The 19,634-nt window shown below is 42.5% G+C and overlaps 3 protein-coding genes across 4 annotated transcripts; 1 reads left to right on the plus strand and 2 right to left on the minus strand.

Moving 5' to 3' along the window:
- Positions 1–1,209: 1,209 nt before the first annotated feature.
- On the minus strand, positions 1,210–4,849 carry hbegfa (heparin-binding EGF-like growth factor a). Of its 2 annotated transcripts, XM_056600306.1 has the most exons (6): positions 4,606–4,849; positions 3,755–3,979; positions 3,437–3,635; positions 3,167–3,325; positions 2,732–2,819; positions 1,211–2,519 (listed from the first exon to the last, which is right to left on the minus strand). In XM_056600306.1, the coding sequence occupies exons 1-5, from the start codon at positions 4,646–4,648 to the stop codon at positions 2,747–2,749; spliced, it is 699 nt and encodes a 232-aa protein (XP_056456281.1). In that variant the 5' UTR covers positions 4,649–4,849; the 3' UTR covers positions 1,211–2,519; positions 2,732–2,746. The 2 variants fall into 2 exon arrangements, with proteins under 2 accessions (XP_056456282.1, XP_056456281.1); XM_056600307.1 differs by lacking the exon at positions 2,732–2,819 and having other exon boundaries at positions 1,210–2,519.
- Positions 4,850–7,160: 2,311 nt separating this feature from the next.
- Positions 7,161–14,727, plus strand: rufy1 (RUN and FYVE domain containing 1). Its single transcript, XM_056600235.1, has 17 exons — positions 7,161–7,512; positions 7,872–8,051; positions 8,165–8,282; positions 8,406–8,507; positions 8,656–8,779; positions 8,906–8,967; positions 9,075–9,210; positions 9,386–9,487; positions 9,597–9,713; positions 10,281–10,448; positions 10,542–10,639; positions 10,743–10,862; positions 11,047–11,176; positions 11,568–11,662; positions 11,777–11,825; positions 12,271–12,348; positions 12,427–14,727. Exons 1-17 carry the CDS (start codon positions 7,203–7,205, stop codon positions 12,571–12,573), a joined length of 2,136 nt encoding a protein of 711 aa, XP_056456210.1. The 5' UTR covers positions 7,161–7,202; the 3' UTR covers positions 12,574–14,727.
- hnrnph1 (heterogeneous nuclear ribonucleoprotein H1) lies at positions 11,899–18,830 on the minus strand. The gene is made up of 11 exons (XM_056600236.1): positions 18,522–18,830; positions 18,085–18,180; positions 17,821–17,976; positions 17,567–17,710; positions 16,630–16,768; positions 15,676–15,875; positions 15,412–15,524; positions 15,181–15,316; positions 14,985–15,059; positions 14,787–14,879; positions 11,899–14,612 (listed from the first exon to the last, which is right to left on the minus strand). The coding sequence occupies exons 2-11, from the start codon at positions 18,164–18,166 to the stop codon at positions 14,521–14,523; spliced, it is 1,230 nt and encodes a 409-aa protein (XP_056456211.1). The 5' UTR covers positions 18,167–18,180; positions 18,522–18,830; the 3' UTR covers positions 11,899–14,520.
- Positions 18,831–19,634: the final 804 nt, after the last annotated feature.

Genomic DNA, 19,634 nt, shown 5'->3' on the forward strand with positions numbered 1-19,634 from the left:
CGCATGTACGCACACACACCCACACACATACCCCAATGCATAACAATTACCACATCGCAAAAACACATACACACTCACTATCAATTTCCCCGACACACACACACCAACAAAATATGTACAGACCCCAACGAAAACACATGTACACAAAACCACACACACTATTAAACAAACAATTTCACACACACACACACACACACACACACACACACACGCTCACACACATGCACAAATACGTACATGCATACATATATACAAATGGTTAAATGCTTATTTACGTTAATTTACGTCATTGAAATGGAATGAGGGAGTCTCGGGTGAGGTCTAGTCAGTGGCCACACCCTTATGGCTCAGACGCACATCTGTCTCCAACCAGCTTTCCCTAATGCAACACACAACACAACACTGAGTTTCATTTAGTTTATTTGTAGGTATAGACGCCAAACCCATCTATGGGGATTAAACCCACTGTGTCATAATAAACACGGTAACACATATGTTTGGCTTCGAGATCGGCCTGGCCCCCCATCCTCAGCCACAGCACAGTCCCAGAACCAACACTTCAGCCAACCACACATTCACTCACAGTAAACACATAACCGCACACACAAACACACAGACACACACACAGAAACTCACCGCGGCATTGCTGTAAGTGTAACAACATCCGCGTGGGAGGTGAGCCGCCTGGGTCCTAACCTGCCTTTGTGTCCAGCTGTGTCGTTTGATTTCCCCTCAACCACCCACCATCAAAACCTGTGTGAGTAGGGTGCATGTGAAGTCATGGTGCAGCCCTCTAAGCCAGGGTCCTGTTGTTGTGTGTCAGATGTTTCAGCAGAAAAGGCTTTGAACAGGACATCTGTTGGGTGCTGTGAGTAATATCACGGGTTTCCTTGCATGGCATGATTCACTTGCGGTCTACAGCTCAGGTGTCTGCCTGACCTGGACGACAAACATACACCAGCGTTGATGCTGCGTTACGAGGTAGTCTTTCACAGACAAACACGCGCCACTGACTGACGCTGTGGCTGTACTACGGGGTGATTCAATACCGCGTATCGCTGTTTTACGACAAAACGTTGTCTACTTGCCGCGTCTGTCAACACTCGTGATGTTGAAATTGTATCACATAAAGATATAGTTTATTGCAATGGGACCGCTATAAGATGACTTGGCAAGCGTTTGTTCCTGCAGCACACATTATGCCAACGTAACACAAAACTGTTTCTGAATGGGATGAGATAATGCAATGAGAAGGCCATGTAATAGTAGTATAGAATATTAATACACAGCCAGGAAGATAGGAAGATAGGAACAATGCCTCTGAGTAGCATAATGATAAATGGTGGAAGTTAATTGACACCAGAGCCATACTTTCTGAGGAAAAAATATTTTATTTCTTCTGAGAAAAAAAACACCTTTGTTGGTGTTAAGGCTTATAACATTTGAATTCACATTTTTATCAACAGCTGAACATGGAACAAATGGAAGTTGAAATTCTCCAAATTCTCTATTCAACCCATTGTATTCTAGCAACCACTGTTTCCATACATATCTTATTTGACTCCCTTCTCAACTCTTAGATAAAAAAAGAAACATGTGATGTCGCACATGGATTTTCATGTTTAGCGATTCAAATATCCACAGAGACAGACAACATATGATGACGGCGAACAGGTGGCTGTCATTGATACATTTGGGGGCTGGAGCCCTAAGTAAGTGTCTGATCAATGCATGTATCTAATTACCAGAGTTTGGCTTGGGAGCCAATGGCCACCAACAATCTCAGCTATTAATTACATATTAATAGACACAAATTGCCGCTGAATGTATCAATAAATATTGGCAATTACCAAATAGAAAAAGACAAAACGTAACATTTTGACAAACAAACAGTGCATCTTGAGTGGATGATAGCAGTTCAATTCTGCATAAATACATACATAAATAAATAAATTTAAATAAAGATTGTATAAATAAAAAAGCTTTTACTGTACACGGGAAAGAAAATTGTGCAGGAAGAAATATAAAACGCTGTCTTAAAAAAAAAAAAAAAACACGTAATACTCCAGGTTGACCTCTGATTGTTGTGGGGTATTGGAGAGGGTAGGGGAGAGGGGGGGGGGGGGGGGATGAAGATGTATATCCCGTAAAGTCTTCATTTCCTGGTATAGTCTCTTTTTAATTTACTTTTTTTACACAGCCGAGACGCAGCGTTGAGTCCTAGACTAGACTTGTTCCTTCCTTCGTGCTCTCGCCCACTGTTACTTCGCGTGCTCATCACATATCCTGTCCACCGGCCAGCCCTGTATTCCACTTCCAGGTGGTCCCTTTGAAAGAACGGCCCACAGGGACCATTTGGCCCAGCCCAGGTACTCGTGGTGAGTCCCTTGATTGCTGAGCAGAGGGCCAGACGTCGGGCCCCTCTCTGTTTCCCTTCTTCCTGTAGCTTCCTTCTTCCTCCCAAGTCCTTCGTTTACAGTTCTCCTTTCTATTTTGAGGTAGAATTTCCGCAGCTTCGCCTGAAAATAAAGAAAAAGGGGGGGATAATGAGCATGGTTTCTTTTTGTGTAAAACCGTGAAAACAAAATGGAAGCTGAACTGATAAGGATTTCTGTTTTGATGTTGTCTCATGTTCGATTTGGGCATGAATTTGTGTGTGGGTGTCACTCTGTCTCTCAATTTCAGGTTTGGTTAGTCAGTGCTACGAATGAGACCGTTATTGAGCGCTCACCCCCATTCTTTCTCTTCAGTGGTGGGGTGCTGAGCCTAGCTTCACCTTCTCCTCATTCTCAATGTCGTAAGCCCCCCTCTTGTGAAACCTATCAGACATAGCAAAGGGAAATCTGGTTTAGTCTAGGGATTATACATCACCACAAACCGTTTACAATTCCCACCAAACCCGGTTCAAAATCTCATATCTGTGTGTTGTAGGCGAGTATTGTAGTACCGCATGCAGTTGTTTACTGGGTATGTTCAATGAGTTTTACAGTGCATGTGAAGTGCCTTTGACTGTGTGTGTATGTGTATCTGTCTGTCTGTCTGTCTGTCTGTCTGTCTGTCTGTCTGTCTGTCTGTCTGTCTGTCTGTCTGTCTGTCTGTCTGTCTGTCTGTCTGTCTGTCTGTCTGTCTCTGTGTGTGTGTGTGTGTGTGTGTGCATTGTACATACCTGAGCGCTAATAGAAGGCCTATGATGGTGAGACAGAGCGTCGACAAGACCACCGCCACCACCGCCAGGGCCGTTGTCCGGCTGAATCCCTCCTCGGGCTTCACCCCCACGGACAGGGTGAAGAACTGACACCTTTCCCCGGAGTAGCTTGGAAGGCATCTATAGGCAAGAGCGCAGGTCATCAGCACCGTCATTGTGATGAGTCGCAATGCATTAAGTGAAGTCAGCACCTTGAATTTAATTTAAAAAGTAACTTAGGTCTACACTTACACACAGGAAGCCGCGCGGAGGTCCTTGTAATATTGGCAGGTGCCGTGAATGCAGAAATTCTTGTACTTCTTCAGACATGGATTCCTCTTCCTCCCTTGGCCCTTTCCCTTCTTCTTGCCTTTCCCCCTCCTCTGAGGCCTCTCAGGCTGCTCCGCTGACAGAATGCTGGCACTGTCCTTCGGCTTGCTGGACATAGCGACTGAAGCGGGAGGAAGACAATGTTAAAACAACGGCAAAGGCTTAGCGAGTCAAACCACCAAGACATGAACGCTCTACTAGTGGTGGGTGAAGTTCAGGGGAAAATGTTTTTTGGCCTACCTCTTGGTAGGTCCACATCTCCAGACATATCATAGTCCTCCTCCTCGTTGTAATAATTTTCTTCATAGTAGTAGCTGTTGTCGTAATCGGCGGTGGTCCTCGCCACACCTGCGTTGTCCTCCTCTATCCTGTCATTCCGTGTGTCCAGGAGGTTGATCACAGCCGTATGGTGCCTTTCACTGTCATGCCTGTCCACCGCTGCGCCACTTGTCAGCCGCGACGCCACTAAAGGAAAGCAAACGAAAAACAAACAAAAATAAACATGACATAAACTAACCCCGTAACCAATTGGCAATTGGAATGGCTTACAATGGATGAAGCAGAATGGTTAGCGTGAGTGTAAGTGTGTGTGTTTGCGTTGGTGCGTGCGTGCGTGCATGGAGTAGGGTGGCAGGCGAAGGCAAGTCAGAACATGTAGCGCATGGCGCGCGTAATGCGCTCCAGGTGGATTGGCACTCAAGAAACAAGAGGAATGGATCATTTTGTGATGCGAAAAGTTGTGTGGGTACGGGAAACATGTCGTGCTCCGCCGAATTTTCATAAATAGACAGTTAGCAAATGCCAGTCCAGAATACGAGTTAAAAATAAAACTATCCAGTTACATTAAGCATGGTACTCTAAAATAAGAGAGATGACCCGATTCGTTTTCAAATAGCTTTCCCAGACAATATTTCGTCGCTCTGTAAACTACACAGTTTGCATGACGTAAAGGTCATGGTTAACAATATATACACAAGGATGCCTCCAGAACAACAGAACCAACACAGCGAGAGTTTACGCATGAAAAAGATTAGAACATAACTAAATGAGTTGGAGAGGGATACATTCGCAACGTCCCAAGATAAACTTACCAAAGGCGTGAACGAGCAGGAGCGCGATTCTGAAGATCCTCATGTCTTTAAATTCCAGGTAAAAGGTTATAGGCAATAAAAAAAAGAATAAATAATGAAAAGCAATAGTATTTCCTTCACTCCCGGTTGAAACGTGTTGTTGTTGTTTTCGCCGTTGTAAATGGCGATGAAATCACTCGGAGAATGCTTCAATGTTCAACGTGAAGAGATAAGCAGTGTCGAGTGGCACAGAGTTCTCCGACTCGGTAGGTTAAGGAGCTTCCGAACAGGGAAACCACCGTATTTATAGTATTTCACAAACCACGCCCATCATAGGATGCTGGCTCCCAATACATTATTTTATGCTAGCCTACATGTTTGACAAATGTTTTACATTTATTGGGTGATTTCTTAAAGGCTGTTGTTGTCTTCTTGACTAAGGTGTACATACTATTTCACTAATTGGATTAATCTTCCGTGTAAAAAGAATATGCCCTGTTGCACTCTATAATTTGATTTAATGGAAGGATACCCCATAATAAAAAAATGAAATGTCACACAATATATTGTTGGTATTACACAGTGGTTAAACAACTCATTTTGAAGATTTGTAATTTAAGTCCCAACCCGTTGGGCAATATTGCTGTTGGTTGAGTATTTGTATGCAAGTGCAAATTGTGTATACTTAGATGATTCAGCTGAAAGCAAATTAAGCAATGCAATGATCTTAATACAAAAGTATCAGTACAAATGGAAGAATACGTGAGTGCAGTCTGTCATCATAAGGTGGAACAACAGGGATTTAGTCACCCAGGAACTACAATGCCACAGGAATGACTTACATCCTCATAATGCCGGCTTATTCAGCAGGAAGAGGGAGCACTGACTATTGTAGCCTGGATTCTTTAGCTTTTTGTATAATGCTACCCATGTAACCATACAATAAGATGTGAGAATGGTAAAAGTGATGGTAGGGGTCGGGTGACGTGAGCATGTGACTATATGAATGTAACAGAGTCCATAACTCTGCTTGAGTTAAAATTATTTTCTGTTTTTCAACACACAAGATTTGCCTCTGCTTATTGGTTGTAAGCACGGGTAGGATCCACTAAATAACAGGTGGTTTTGGTCAGTGAGAGAGTGACAGTCTGCATCATATTCTTGCACTTCAAGACATCTGGTAATGGCTAGACATGAGCTTCAACACGATCCTAAATGAATACAGTGATGGAAGGATTTGAACACGTCATCTGCAGCTAGCGGAATACAGAACCAGACTGAAGGGACAGAGATGTATAACAGCTGTCTCGATGGCATCATCTGCGTTGACGTAAATATTGAGACATTGGAGAAGCTAATCAATTACCAAATAAATCAATCAATCGTATTTTAGCTTAACTTCAACTTTTCTAGTTTAAAGTAAAGTTTCTTGGACAGTTTGTCTGACTTCTCTGCTTGGGTGTATATATTTCGTAATGATTTATGCTTCATTGATCTGGGCTGAATCGCTGGGACTTAAAATCAGTTGAGGACTTAACATTGGATTTGATCTCTGACTCACACAGGAAAACCTCAATCATCAGCTGTCAATCAATCACCGCCATCAGCTGTCAATCACAAACGATTGATCTTCTAGCTGGAGCCAGGAGTCCATAGAATATAAACACTAAAGCACCTCTTCTTTAGGCTACTCTTTCATTGGGAAATGAGAATAAAATAAAATGTGTTTTTATCATAAAAAATAACATGTGACAATGTGTGGGGAATACCCAATATGTTGAGGACTATGTGTTTAATTTAATTACTTACAAATGTTGTTTTTGCAATCGGCTAAAACAACTCATAGGAACACGTGGTGATGAAATGAGTATTATTGGTGAGCGAACAGACCTCCTGCTGGCGCTCCCCACTCATACTGAACTACTGCCAGCGCTCCCCAAGTCACCCACTATTGTTGTCGATGTTTGCCTGACACCTTCTGGTTCAAATGTGTAACTGCGTCAAACAAATCTATTAATTTTATTCAATCTGGTTAGTGGTATTAGGTTAGTAAGAAACATGTTATGGTAAGTGGTTATTTATTCATGTTCTAAAACGTACAGGTACAAAATAAGCTGAGCCAGAGTCTATTGATTTTTTTCTGGTAGAAATTCTTATTCAGGACCCAGGATCAGCATCTACAATCCAATCGACATTCAAGATGCATAGTTTCATATGACAAATCAATAAATAGTATCATACCACCCACATTTCTGTCGTCATGTGTTATTTGTTTGTTAGAATTGCATAAGTCAGAATTGCAAAATCAAATTACTACATCGAACAATATTTGGCCCAAACCTATCTCAACCCTTCACAACCCCTCTTAAAGTTGAGGAGTTTCAAAAAAGTTCCAATATATTGTGGGGTCAATCAGATCAATAAGATCGCTCGAAAAATTATAATATATATATATTTTCAATATTTAAAACTCCATCCTTCAAGGTATAAGGATGATAAGTGCAATGTCTTCTGAAAGAAAAGCATCTGAGCTCATGACATGCGTCGATTTATTAGGACTGATCGAGTCTCGCATCGGATGCGATTGCTCTGGTCTAGTCACGTGCTAACTGGTAGAAATGGCCGACGAGGCAGCAGAAATAAACACAGCCCTAGAAGATGGTGAAGCAAAACAGACCGAACATGAAGTTTTAGAAGTTTCTACCCACAGCAAAGAACCAACTGACAAACAGGTTCAGAATGATGAACCCATTGCTGAGAGCACTTGGACTGCACCAATTTTCTCGTTGGCCCGAAAGGCAACGGAGACGATCAGCAGTGGGGTCAGCTACGGTGCTTCTCTCAGAAACTCCACATCATTATCATCTATCAGCTCTGCGACCGAGAAACCCCCTGAAAATGACTCCAGCCGTGCCAAAATGCTCACAGGTTTGTTATTTACAACCACGCTTGTTTTAATATTCAAAGCTCGCAGTTTATGATCGTTATCATTAGTTTGCGGACTCCATCGTTAATCTGCTCGCTTCCTCTTTGCTATTTTTATTATGTCAAGCTCAAACAGATCACATGATGCAATGGTTTCCAACTTCATTATAATCAATTATCTCGAATTATCAGCTGTCAAGCGGTCTCAGCGACTTGACCGATTGCATCTCATGGCTCCTAATGATTAGCTCTTCCGTGCCTCCCCGCTTGCAAATACATTTGTTTTAATTCTTACTTACAAGTGTGTTTTAAAAAAAAAAAAAAAGCACACTTTAACTCTTCTGACTTTGTACCATTTTCAGCTTTGCCCACTAAAAGCCCCATGTCGATAGAGAGGTCCAACCTTCTGAGCATGATGAAGCTTAGTATTAAAGTATTAATCCAGTCCTCTCTGAGTCTGGGCAGAACTTTGGACTCTGAGTACCCTCCACTGCAGCAGTTTTTTGTTGTTCTGGAGAGCTGTCTGAAACATGGGCTGAAAGGTAAGACTTGACTGTAAAGAAAAAAACATGGTTTCTTGCTGTTTATTTTCAAGCGAAGAACCAATCACCACCACCCCACATTCATCGCCCCTTACTTTTCTGTATTTTTCCAGTAAAGAAGTCATTTATTGGCCAGAGCAAATCAATCTGGGGGCCTCTGGAAATGGTGGAGAAGTTGTGTCCAGAGTCCACTGACATAACCACAAGTGCTCGAGACCTTCCTAGTCTTAAGTGAGTTGTAAAAAGTGACAAATTAAATAAAATGCAATTCTCCATTAGTAAATTATTATGCTGTGTGGTGCTGCTGAAATCAACCAATCTATTATTCTCTGCATTTTTCCTCTCCCTTTTCAGGACAGGGTTGGGTCGAGGGAGAGCCTGGCTACATTTGGCCCTCATGCAAAAAAAGTTGGCAGATTATATGAAAGCCCTGCTGGATCACAAAGATCTCCTGAGGTGAGATGCTGGTTTCTAGCAACTGGACTTGATAAGAAGTTACACATTCCTATTTCCATATTATAACCCCCCCCCCTCTGTAGATGTGATGTATGCCTTCCTGCCTGCTCTTTCATTGTCATCACTTGACACTGTTCTTTTTTTGCAGTGAATTCTATGAACCGGGATCATTAATGCTAGAAGATGAGGGGACTGTGATTGTAGGACTTCTGGTTGGCCTCAATGTCATTGATGCAAACCTTTGTATCAAAGGGGAGGATCTGGACTCTCAGGTGAGAGATGGACAAAGAAGCATACTTTATGCAATGGCTTTGGCTGCAGCAGTCTCTGTGAATTTCAGCTGGGTGGAATGGGATGGACAGCATTTATTGATCTTGTTTATTGTTTACGTTTAACAGGTGGCAGTCATTGACTTCTCCCTGTACCTGAAAGATACTGCCAACACTGAAACGCCCAAGGAGTGAGTGACCTACCTCAACTGCATTCTGATGTTTGTCGACTTGATTTATTGATGGTTTGTTAGAAGAAATAAGTGTAATCAACGGTTACCTCTTCTTCAAAAACCAGTGAATCAAAGATGACTGCCATTTTGGATCAGAAGCACTACATTGAGGAGTTGAATCGCAACCTGAGTGGCACAGTTACTGACCTCCAGGCCAAGATGGACTCCCTAGAGAAGACCAACAACAAACTTGTGGATGAGGTGGGTTTTATTTTCAACTTATCCAACATAGCCATAGTCCAATAACAATGGCTTGGTTGTATTTGAATCCGTTCAAGGACCAATGCTTAATTTCCTGTTGAACAATCCAAAAAAAGCTTTTCAGCTTATAGTGTAATGACACAAATGTGGGTGTGATTTTATTTATTTTTTCCAGTTGACTGCAGCCACAGATAGAATAAACTCTTTGTGTGAAGAACAGCATACCCTGAAACAAGAGAATGAGGTTATCTTGCAGTCCAGCCAGAGGAAGGAAGAGGTGAGAAGTGTTTTCTTAGTTTTGATTTATTTCATTTGTTCTCCCTTTTGCATGCAATCCATTGGAAGTGAAAGTATGTTTCTCACACTGTCGTGTGGTTTGATTCCAGGTGACTCTCCAGGACAGCCAAGTTGAGCTGGAGACATACAAACAGAGCCGCCAGGGCCTGGATGAAATGTACAACGTTGTGTGGACACAGTACAAGGAAGAGAAGCGCATTCGGCAGGTCCGATACCGTATGCTAAATTACAACATTTGACCACCGGTCTTCCATTTTATAAAATGTGGAAACCAAACGAATAAAATGGCAGGGATGTTATTCATCGACAAGGAGGGACGCAGTTTAAATAGTAACTTCCTCTTCCATACAGTCCAACTGCACTTGGACCCTATAGAAACTGTCTTCTCAACAAGGGGTATGCCTTAAAGGTCCCATGACATGCCACCAGGTGTGAGTGTGATTAGCCGTTACAAGCCGTTTTGAAAATCTGGCTCTTCGGACCCTAGATGTGTGACGAATAGATGAACAACGTTTGCTAGAGTCCACTGGGTAGGCTGGTAGACTGTTCTATCCAGCGTACAACTAGGTGGACACGCCCACTTGTGATGCCAGAGGATCCCGATTTTCAAAACGGCTTGTAACGGCTAATCACACTCATTCCTGGTGGCATGTCATGGGACCTTTAAGACAGAGATTAAAGGGTTAGATGATGGCCTGGTTTGAAGGATGTATTTGTTATATCAGTTTGGAGTCAGAGCTCAGAACTGAGTGTGTGTGTGTGCATTAAATAAGGAGTTGGAGCGGGAGCTGGAGCTGCAGGTGGGACTAAAGCAGGAGATGGAGGTGGCCATGAGGCTTCTGGAGAAAGACACACATGAGAAACAGGACACGCTCGCAGCCCTGCGGCTCCAACTCGACCAAGTCAAGACCCTTAACCTGCAGATGTTCCACAAAGCGCAGGTATCCAAACAAACACAGCGCTGCCTTTCCTGTCTGGAGATACAAAACCCCACCCTCTCACGGGACACCCACACGTCATGTGTTTCCCTACAGGACTCCCAGCGAGAGGCAGTGAAGAAGCAGCAGGAGGCTAGTCAGCTGGAGGAGAGCATGAGTGAAATGGAGAGAACCATGATAGAGCTTGAGCAGAGGCAGGCATTTCTCTACATTAAAGTCCGGAATATACACGTTTGAAATAATAATGGGCCCACTCTAAATGATCAAAATTGGGTCATTTTGTCTGTATTTTTTTAGACTACAGAGGTCTGAGTCAGAGCGTACGCAGTGCGACCAGTCAGATGAAGCCATGAGGTTCGAGCTGGAGGGCAAAGCAGAAACTCTGCAGAAACAATTATCAGACCTGGACACACTGAGGTGAGTACTCTTGGAAGCTAGAGGAAGTTTGCTAAAAATTAACAAACGCTTCCTCATTTAGTCACCTAAATCACCTTTCAACGACCATTTGATCATCGTCATTCATATCCATCGTTTCGAGGCATGGGGGGATTGTATATTACAGTTGTTATTGTAGCGTTGAGGGGTCCTCTTCTGTGCCCAGGCTTGGACTGGAGACGGATCTGTGCAGTGAGAAGGAGCAGAGGCAGAGCCTGCAGAGAGCTCTCCAGAGGGAACAGGACAACAGCACAGAGCTCCGCACACAGCTGCAACAACTTCAGGGGCTGCATATGGTCAGTTTGCCCTCCTCCCTTTAAACATGCGTCCAGTTGATTCAGTTTCAAGTCATGGACACTCACACAAGATGGAAATTCCAGAGTCATAAGTTTAGACATATTCTAGGTCATATCCTGCCCATAGTTACAATTACAATTAGATAATTACAATTAGGGCACTTAGCAGATGCTTTTATCTAAAGCGACAGACATCGGTTAATACACACATTGACACACCGACGGCAGGGTCAACCATGCAAGGCGACAGCCAGCTCGTCAGGAGCAGTTAGGGTTAAGTGTCTTGCTCAGGGACACATCAACACTCAGCTAGGAGGAGCTGGGGATCGAACTAGCAACCTTTCGGTTACAAGATAACCCACCAGAGTTTTTTTGTCTTTTGACCATCTAGGAGCTGAAAGACCTGAAGCAGGAGAAGACCAAGCTCCAGCAGAGGTGTGAGCAGCAGGAACAGGCGTTACAGGAGATGGGCCTGCACCTCAGCCAGTTTGTACCGTTCCTATGCACCTTTCCTTTGGGCTATTGTATCCCTACATACCATACCCTTACGGACATCTACGATACCCTTACAGAGATCTGTTTTTCTGTTCTCCCCTGAAGATCTAAACTCAAGATGGAGGACTTCAAGGAGGTGAATAAAGCCCTGAAGGTAAAATAATAACGTTGTTTATCTGAGATTATTATTTGTTGCTAAAATTATGCTTAACGTAAGGGCGCAACAACCTTGACCAGAGATGTGAACGGAGTTACATGACTAGATCTATGCAAAATGTGGCAAAGTAAGGTTTATGTTCCAGGAAGCAACAACACAACAACAAACCTTGAAATGAGTTGGCTGTTTTTATTTTCAGTATTATTTGCGATTATTTTTGTTAACATTGTCTGGGTTAAAGTACAAGGGAGGGAAATTATGCATATAAATTCAAACTATGTACATCTGAGTCTCTATAGTCGCACTTTAGACTCAGATGTACATACCGGTAGTTAAAATATTTTGCCCAGGAGTGTAATCTCAATAAAAAAATATTAGCATCAATGGTAACTACTGTTCTGTCTAGGATTCTTGTATGGTATTCATGTTGCTCTTGAATCAGGGTCACGCCTGGCTGAAAGACGACGAGGCCACAGAGTGCAAGCACTGCCAGAAAGAGTTCTCCATCTCTCGGAGAAAGGTGAACAACATTCACCATTTCCTCTTTATTTATTTTGAGTTTCAGTGGTCTGCGATGCATAATACTAATTGTTTTCAGCACCACTGTCGGAACTGCGGAGACATCTACTGCAACACCTGCTCTGCCAACGAGCTGGCGCTGCCGTCGTACCCGCGGCCTGTGCGCGTCTGCGACATCTGCCACTCCCTTCTACTGCAGAGAAGCTCCTCCACAGGCGCCTCCTGACAACGCAGTCACAGCTCCCAAGTTTCATACTGAGGCTTTCTACGGCTCTTCCCATTTAAATACCCGGTGTAATACCGATTTTTACTCATCACCATGATTTTGGGTACACTAGCAGTTAAGTTTAAGTATTAATATGGGATACTCTTTATTTGCAATGCATCTCTTATGGGTACCGTTTTATGTGGACTACCTTTTCTTTTTTTGTAGTGTTTAAGAACCCATGTTTTATGTATAACATGGAATAAAATTGCTGAAGTTGCACTGTCCTAAACCAGGTTGTTATATTTGCAAAGGTCTGTATATTGCTTACACAGGTTGTAAGAAAATAGAAAAATGTCACCTAACAATCACCATCAGCTACGAAGCTTTCTTTTTAACCCTTGTCATTGACATTACTGCCATCAGTTGATAACATTTTATAATACAAATATAATCTTACTTTCAGGCCAGAATTTTTCCATCCGCGTTTTAAGCGCACAGCGGATAGGGAGATTCTGAAATAAGCAACACTATGTACTGCATCAAGACTTGATTGATTCTAAATCAAATCATACAGAAAGACTAACCCCCTAACAAACCTACACCTCAATGTATGTCCATTTTCTTAGAGCTGGCATGTTGACATTTTCTATCTAGTGGCTGATTGGAATAAAAAGGAAATTTGTCAATACTCAATGAATCCAGACCAATTTATTAACCTTGTTCACAGGAAATACAAATGGTAGTTGAAGCAGTAGAAACCTTTGCATTAGCAAGAATTCCGATACACTTTGTAACTAACTTTGTAGCCCTCTAGAAGAAGCCTCTGGCCTAACAGCATGTACACCTTTTAGAAAAACATCTTCAGCTAGGTTACTTGTAAATTCATTAGGGGTGGGAAAAATAATCGATTCTTCGATGCACCGCGATTCTCGCTAGAACGATTCTGTCTCGATGCAGAAAAAATAATCTGAATTAATTATTTTTTTTGCCTGCTGCAACATTCTGTATGCTAGAGGGATAATTTGTGATTTTAATTGAATTTATCTTCAGTGTGTATTGGCCAATCTGATTTGTCTTGACACGATTGCGATTCAGCCTACGCATAGCATGCGCTGCGCGCAAAATCACAGCCAGACACAAGAACTCCTAATTCAAGAGCAGCTTTTTATTTAATGACAGAAAAGAAAGATTAGAAAGAAAATAAAACAAACCTATTTTTTTCATGCTTCCATATTGTGTTATAATGCAAGGCAAGCTGCATTGAATATTGCATTGTTCATAGAAAGTCATTTGTGACAAAAGCTTTCTCTTATAAAATATTCGATAAGTTAATTCATCTGTTGATGTCTTTAATGATCCTCACAAAAGTAGGAAGTGATTAGCAAACCGAGTAGCAAACACAGATGTATAGATATATTTTTGAAAATCACGCATGGAAATGTACATAAAAAAATTGTTGCATCGAGATGCATCGATAATCGCTTCAGAATCGAATCGTGAGGTGCCAAGAGATTCCCACCCCTAAAATTCATATTAAGAACGATCCCCAAATAAAAAGCTTAAACCAGGTATGGGGTTAAACAGGATTCCAGAAATATTTACAAACAATTAGTTTGTTCATGCACTCCGGTACTCATTTTAAAATGGTCAATGCAAAAATTCACTTTTAAGGATAACTTCAGCAATTATATTAAATGAAATGACTTCTTGGTAAAGTTAAGCAAAGTTTGAAGTATCCAATTGAAAAGAAAAAAAAAGAAAAACGTAACGGTGCTTTGTTCTGCAAACTCCTTGTAGCAAAATCCTCACAGCACTAAAATCAAATCCAGTCACAATTCCGTTTTCTAGACACCCTTCGGTGCCCCCGGCCATGTATTGGTGTATTTACATCTCCAGTAACGTCCAGCAAACAACCATAAAAAAGAAAAGAAAAAGACAGACGCAAACCAGCCAAGCCCTCTACATTCACCATACTCCCCCATGACCATTCATGGAACTTCCGCTTCCTCCTCCTCCCCCACCTCCATAGTAACTGCTGCCCATTCCACCCTGATTACCTAACGAGAGAGAGAACATGCTCAATAGAGCCACGGGAAAAATAAATCAATGTACGCTCAGTGACCAAAATGTTCTCAGGGGAGGCTGTGCCTCTGAGCAACGGTGTAGATGGTAGAAGTCTCAGTAAATGTTTTTATATGCCACAGCCCGGGCATTGCGTAGTTGACACTCACTGTAGTCATTGTAGCCTCCCATGTTGCCCTGGCTACTGTATCCACTGGAGTAGCCAGAGCTCATTTGACCTCCACTATAGGAGGACTGGTTACCTGAAAAAAAGAAACAGGACAACCACGAGTTTAGAGTGACTGCACTCGACTGATATTGATAATGAAAAGGCCTTAAGGACTATAAGAATTTGGGGTCGTTCTCACCCATCATCTGATTACTGTAGGCACCGTTGCTTCCTCCGGATGTTGAGTTGAGGAACAGCTCCACATAACGGTGCTCTAGAAGGGACAAAGACACGCCCTCATTTCAAAATATATTCCATCTGGAGTCATGGGAGTGGTTGCCAGAGACCTAAAAGGGAATAACTTGATGATAGCGCCGTCCAAATGGCACACTCACGCATGTTGGCCTTGTCCTTGGACATCGCTGCCACTGCATCCTCGTGTGTGGCAAACTCTACATCGGCCTCCCCAGTCACCCTGCCATCGGGACCCACTTCAATATGGACCCGCACCGGATTCAACGGAGAGAAGAACTATGGGAGGTATGGGGAGATGTCAAACAGTAAATATCATGCAACTCCTTCAGGAGAATTGACAAATCGCTTTGGCTTCATATGCCATGACTTGCATTGTAAATGTCCGTCTCGGCGGCTCTGTATGGAAGGCCTCTCATGTGAACGCAGTGTCCCGTTGTACTCTGGAAGGAGGAGCTACTGTCGCCATAGCGTCCATCTGATACACCTGGATAGACATAAGATCATGAAGATTAGCACCCGACCACATGGGGGCTTGATTGCCCCATTCCTCATACACACAGCAGGATGTAAAGCAAGCAAGCATTTGTAACTAGTGGGAAGTGCAGCCATTACAGAATCCTATTGCGCTCCCGTACCTCCACCACCTCCTCCTCCACCTCCGTAGCCTCCGCGGCGCATGCGGTCGTACGATCCCCCACGGCCCATCATGTTGTAGCCGCGACCGCCACCCGAGGGCCGGTCGTAGGGGCTGGGCCGCTGCATGCCCATGGGCTTCCTCTGGGGTTCATAGTGGGTACGCACCTCGGCGCGGCTGCTCTTGAAGATCTCAATGTACCTGGGAGCATACAGATACCCCAGTAAACACTCTGCAAATGGACCGCGCTCCTTCAAGAAGAGGCTGCATGGTCTTAATACTGAGAAATTGTGCTAGAAATTGTTCTTGGTGTCACAGTATGATCCATTAAGGAACAATAGTGTCCACAGTTGGATAGGGCTTTATTTGCTTACACACTTTTATTATAGTTACCTGAAGGATGCTGTTATAAATATTGTGCAGTATAAGCGGATCCTGTGTCCGTGACATGACAGCGATTGTCCTGGTTCAAGGGAAACAGAGAGGGCCCGTGCCCTTCTGCAACCCACTATAAGCATTACCTGGAAACAGTGGGCTCCATGTCCTTGAGTACTGCCGCCCTTTTGACTTTACCACCTGTGAGACTCCCAATTGTCAACCTCAGATACCATTTAGTGCCGAGGCACCGTCGTTGTGGTAATTACAGTAATCGCCATGTGCTCTAAAACCAAAAATCTTGTCTTGAACCAGAAAGGTGCCAGAGCACTAACTTTCCCATTAAAATGGTGAATATGTAATAACTTGTAGCTACATGGCAGTAAGTCTATTGCGGGTTCAAATATATGCGTGTTTGAATACATGAGTTTTTAATCATTGGTCTTAATAGAAATGTGTTTGCATTAGTCTTATCATATCAGTATGAATGTAGTGTCAAGTTCTTCATTAGGGTTCACGTGTTGAAGGTGCACACCATAAGAAAAGCAACTTATCCAGCCAACCAACCAACCATCCCCACCTGTGCCCTATTCTCTCCTTGTGTTTCTTTAGAGCCTTTTCAGCTATATCCTGTGAAGCAAACTGCACGAAGGCCTCCCCCGTACTCCTCCCCTGGATGTCCACCGGCAATGTAATCCCATTTGGCACGATTTCCAACCCTTCAACCCAAGGACAGATAACCCCAGCAGGGGACACATTAAATCACATGCCCAATCACAGAGAGATCACTTTCTCTACAGAAAGAGAGAAAACTTAAGGAGACTCTACACATCAACACACATACCAGGTGAGCGTATACTGGAGACTGGTCAGGTTAAGACTAGGTACTGTAAATCCTATGGTCATTTGGGGTGGAAAGAAGGAAGATTGAGAGGGTAGAAGAAGGATATAAATGGGGAAAGGACGGCAGGTGAGAGGGCATGCCATCATTGAAGTTTTGTAGGAGGAGGTTTGGACAACAGCTTGTGTTTGAGGTGTGATTTAAATAACAGTGACCGATTCTGTACATGCTCGAAGTGTTTTCTTTTGGCCGGTGTCATGAGGAAAATGCAAAAAAGGCAAAAATATTAGCAGCGATAGAACCAGCATGTAAATGAACAGAAAGTTAACTAGAATTACTTATTTCAGAAAGTTTATACAAGGGTTGGATTCGAGTGTAATCTATGTCTGTTCAAAAGATGGTTGTGAAAGGGAAAAGATGAGGACCTGAAAAAAGACCCCCATCTTTGAGGTAAAGCTTTCGTTTCATGTGCAAATTCCATTCCTTGTCATCATTGGTACAGCGTATTCTTTGGCTTCAGCTTAAGAAACGATTTAGATGGTATGCATTTCTGAAAAGTTCATATTGATGCAAGAAACTGCTCAGTGGGTTTAACAGAGCATATACCACAGTCTCTCATCAACCTAACCATGAGGGAAACGCTACAAATAAACCAGTGGGTTGGACTGATGTATACCTGAGAAAAACTGGACAATCTCCTCCTTGCTGCAGCCGAAGGGAAGACCACGTAAGCGGACCAGCCCATCTCCGGCGGTCTCCGGACAGTTTGGCCCGGTGTGCTTCATGACCCAGTCCATTTCAACGTTGTTCGACTTGAAAACTAGAAGTGTATATATAATATATTTAGACACTTTTTCAACGATTTCCTAGGACATTCAGGTCGGATTTCAAGAATCAATGAGAGGTGCAGTTGTGAACAGGCATACACACCCTCAACATATCTGTGACCCATGGTTTCTCGGTCCTTCTTTACAGCAATCTTCAAGTCATCCTCAGTCTCCACCTCCACAAAGGCCTCTCCACTGGGTCGTCCTTCTCTTGTGTATGTGAAATGGATGCTTGTGGCATTGTTTGCAATTTTGCAATCTGCATTTGAGAGATTGATTTGGTTTTTTTAACTTGAGCACTTCAGCAATCCGATACAATACAACAATGTAATATTGAAAGTGTGGAAAAAAAAAAGGGGTTGCTTACCAGAGAAGAACCTCTGTATTTCATCTACAGAGCAGGCCCATGGGAGCCCCCTTATGCGAACCACGTATCCCTCATCTGCCATGATCCGTCACAGGCCTTTGAACACAGTCATATTCAAACATTGAATACAATCATGTGTAGAATAAAAACATTTCTAGTCTCTTAACTTTACGATTACTTCCTATAACGTAACGTTATATTTGATAATTTCAGATATCAAATAGAGCCCCAGGCCCGAACTACCGCACCCTAGAACAAAGCGGCCTTCGGCCTGCGCCACATTATTACCGTAAACGTTAGCTCGCCCGCTAGCTCTAGCATGGCTAAGGAACTAAATGGCCGGATAAACCCTAACACTTTGCTTATTGAACCATTGTTATTTTCTAGTATTCAACGTCACAATTCTGTAATGTGTAAGGTAGATAATAAAATAGTACCTTTCTAATAATGCAGACTTAGTTCGTTCCTCAGGACTCGACTTGCGCAGCGCTGATAATGCCCGGGGTAAGGTTGCCAAATAAAGGAAAAGCATCCCCCCTTTGGGTAACGTCAATACCTCTTGGGATCCTGGTACGAAAGAAGAAACATTGGCAGGAAATGTTTTTGTAAACAACCTAAGATTCGGTATCCGTTACACCTGTGATGTTGTCGAAGTACGGAAAATGTTTTTTTTTACTCAAGGGTTCTCATCACACACGGATATTCAGGTTAACGGATTCTCAACTGGCAACCCGTTCTACACAACTCCTCCCTCGTTCGCACGGGTCTTCCTTCACGCGATGGTTCACGCCCAAAGTTGATGACGTTAGGCGTCCCAGACGCAGCTTGATCAATTTGCATTATATTTATTATTTACTATTCTACTGTGGTCAAACATCCAAGGGGACATCACAGGGTTTTAATAAGGATTAAAAGTCTTTGATTTTAAGTACCAACCAATGGATAGACACTAAAATATATTTTACTGGCAAATAACTCAAGTCATCACTAAACAAGTTCATTTTTAAATAGTTGATTGTTGTTCCTCTGAGTTCTTTTTTTTTATTAATAACTTGCAGGTTCAATGAGAATAAAACGGATACAAATATAACCAGTCGATGAATGACTAACAATTTTAGATTGAGGTGAGAATAAAACAAGTGTCATAATCAAACCACCATCAAATTCAGGATGACTTTTAAGAAAATAATTGTTCAGCTTTTGTTAGGTAGGCTGTTTAACTAGTATGACATATTTATTTGACTATAGGGCTGAATTACTCTGGCGATAGAGGCTGTAAAGCAATACATGACTCCAGGTTTTGAATGCTAATATCAATAAAAAATATTAGTCATGGTATGTAGAAAAACTATCAAAATACGACAAACTGATTATCCCTTTTTTTTTGTAAACAGACAGTTAAGTTAGGTTTATTATGGTACGAGTATTGATAACTAATTTTAAATATATCTTACAACCCAGTATTGTACTGAAATATAACAATTGACTATACCAACGAGGTAGCAAATATTATTCTCCAACCCTTTTTACAAATGGCATGTAAAAATGAG

This window comes from Gadus chalcogrammus, chromosome 10, assembly GCF_026213295.1.
Source record: "Gadus chalcogrammus isolate NIFS_2021 chromosome 10, NIFS_Gcha_1.0, whole genome shotgun sequence".
Taxonomy (NCBI): Eukaryota; Metazoa; Chordata; class Actinopteri; order Gadiformes; family Gadidae; genus Gadus; species Gadus chalcogrammus.

Excerpts from the sequence above, each read along its gene's own strand:
- hbegfa (XM_056600306.1), bottom strand. The coding sequence starts at position 4,648 with ATGAGGATCTTCAGAATCGCGCTCCTGCTCGTTCACGCCTTTG. Across the intron at positions 3,636-3,754 it reads AGATGTGGACCTACCAAGAG|TCGCTATGTCCAGCAAGCCG; the intron begins GTAGGCCAAAAA and ends CTCCCGCTTCAG. Across the intron at positions 2,820-3,166 it reads GGCCTTCTATTAGCGCTCAG|GTTTCACAAGAGGGGGGCTT; the intron begins GTATGTACAATG and ends TATGTCTGATAG.
- hnrnph1 (XM_056600236.1), bottom strand. The coding sequence starts at position 18,166 with ATGGCAGATGAGGGATACGTGGTTCGCATAAGGGGGCTCCCATGGGCC. Across the intron at positions 15,876-16,629 it reads AAGGAGAGAATAGGGCACAG|GTACATTGAGATCTTCAAGA; the intron begins GTGGGGATGGTT and ends GTATGCTCCCAG. Across the intron at positions 14,880-14,984 it reads CTACAGTAATCAGATGATGG|GTAACCAGTCCTCCTATAGT; the intron begins GTGAGAACGACC and ends TCTTTTTTTCAG.
- rufy1 (XM_056600235.1), top strand. The coding sequence starts at position 7,203 with ATGGCCGACGAGGCAGCAGAAATAAACACAGCCCTAGAAGATGGTGAA. Across the intron at positions 7,513-7,871 it reads CCGTGCCAAAATGCTCACAG|CTTTGCCCACTAAAAGCCCC; the intron begins GTTTGTTATTTA and ends TACCATTTTCAG. Across the intron at positions 9,488-9,596 it reads CCAGCCAGAGGAAGGAAGAG|GTGACTCTCCAGGACAGCCA; the intron begins GTGAGAAGTGTT and ends GTTTGATTCCAG.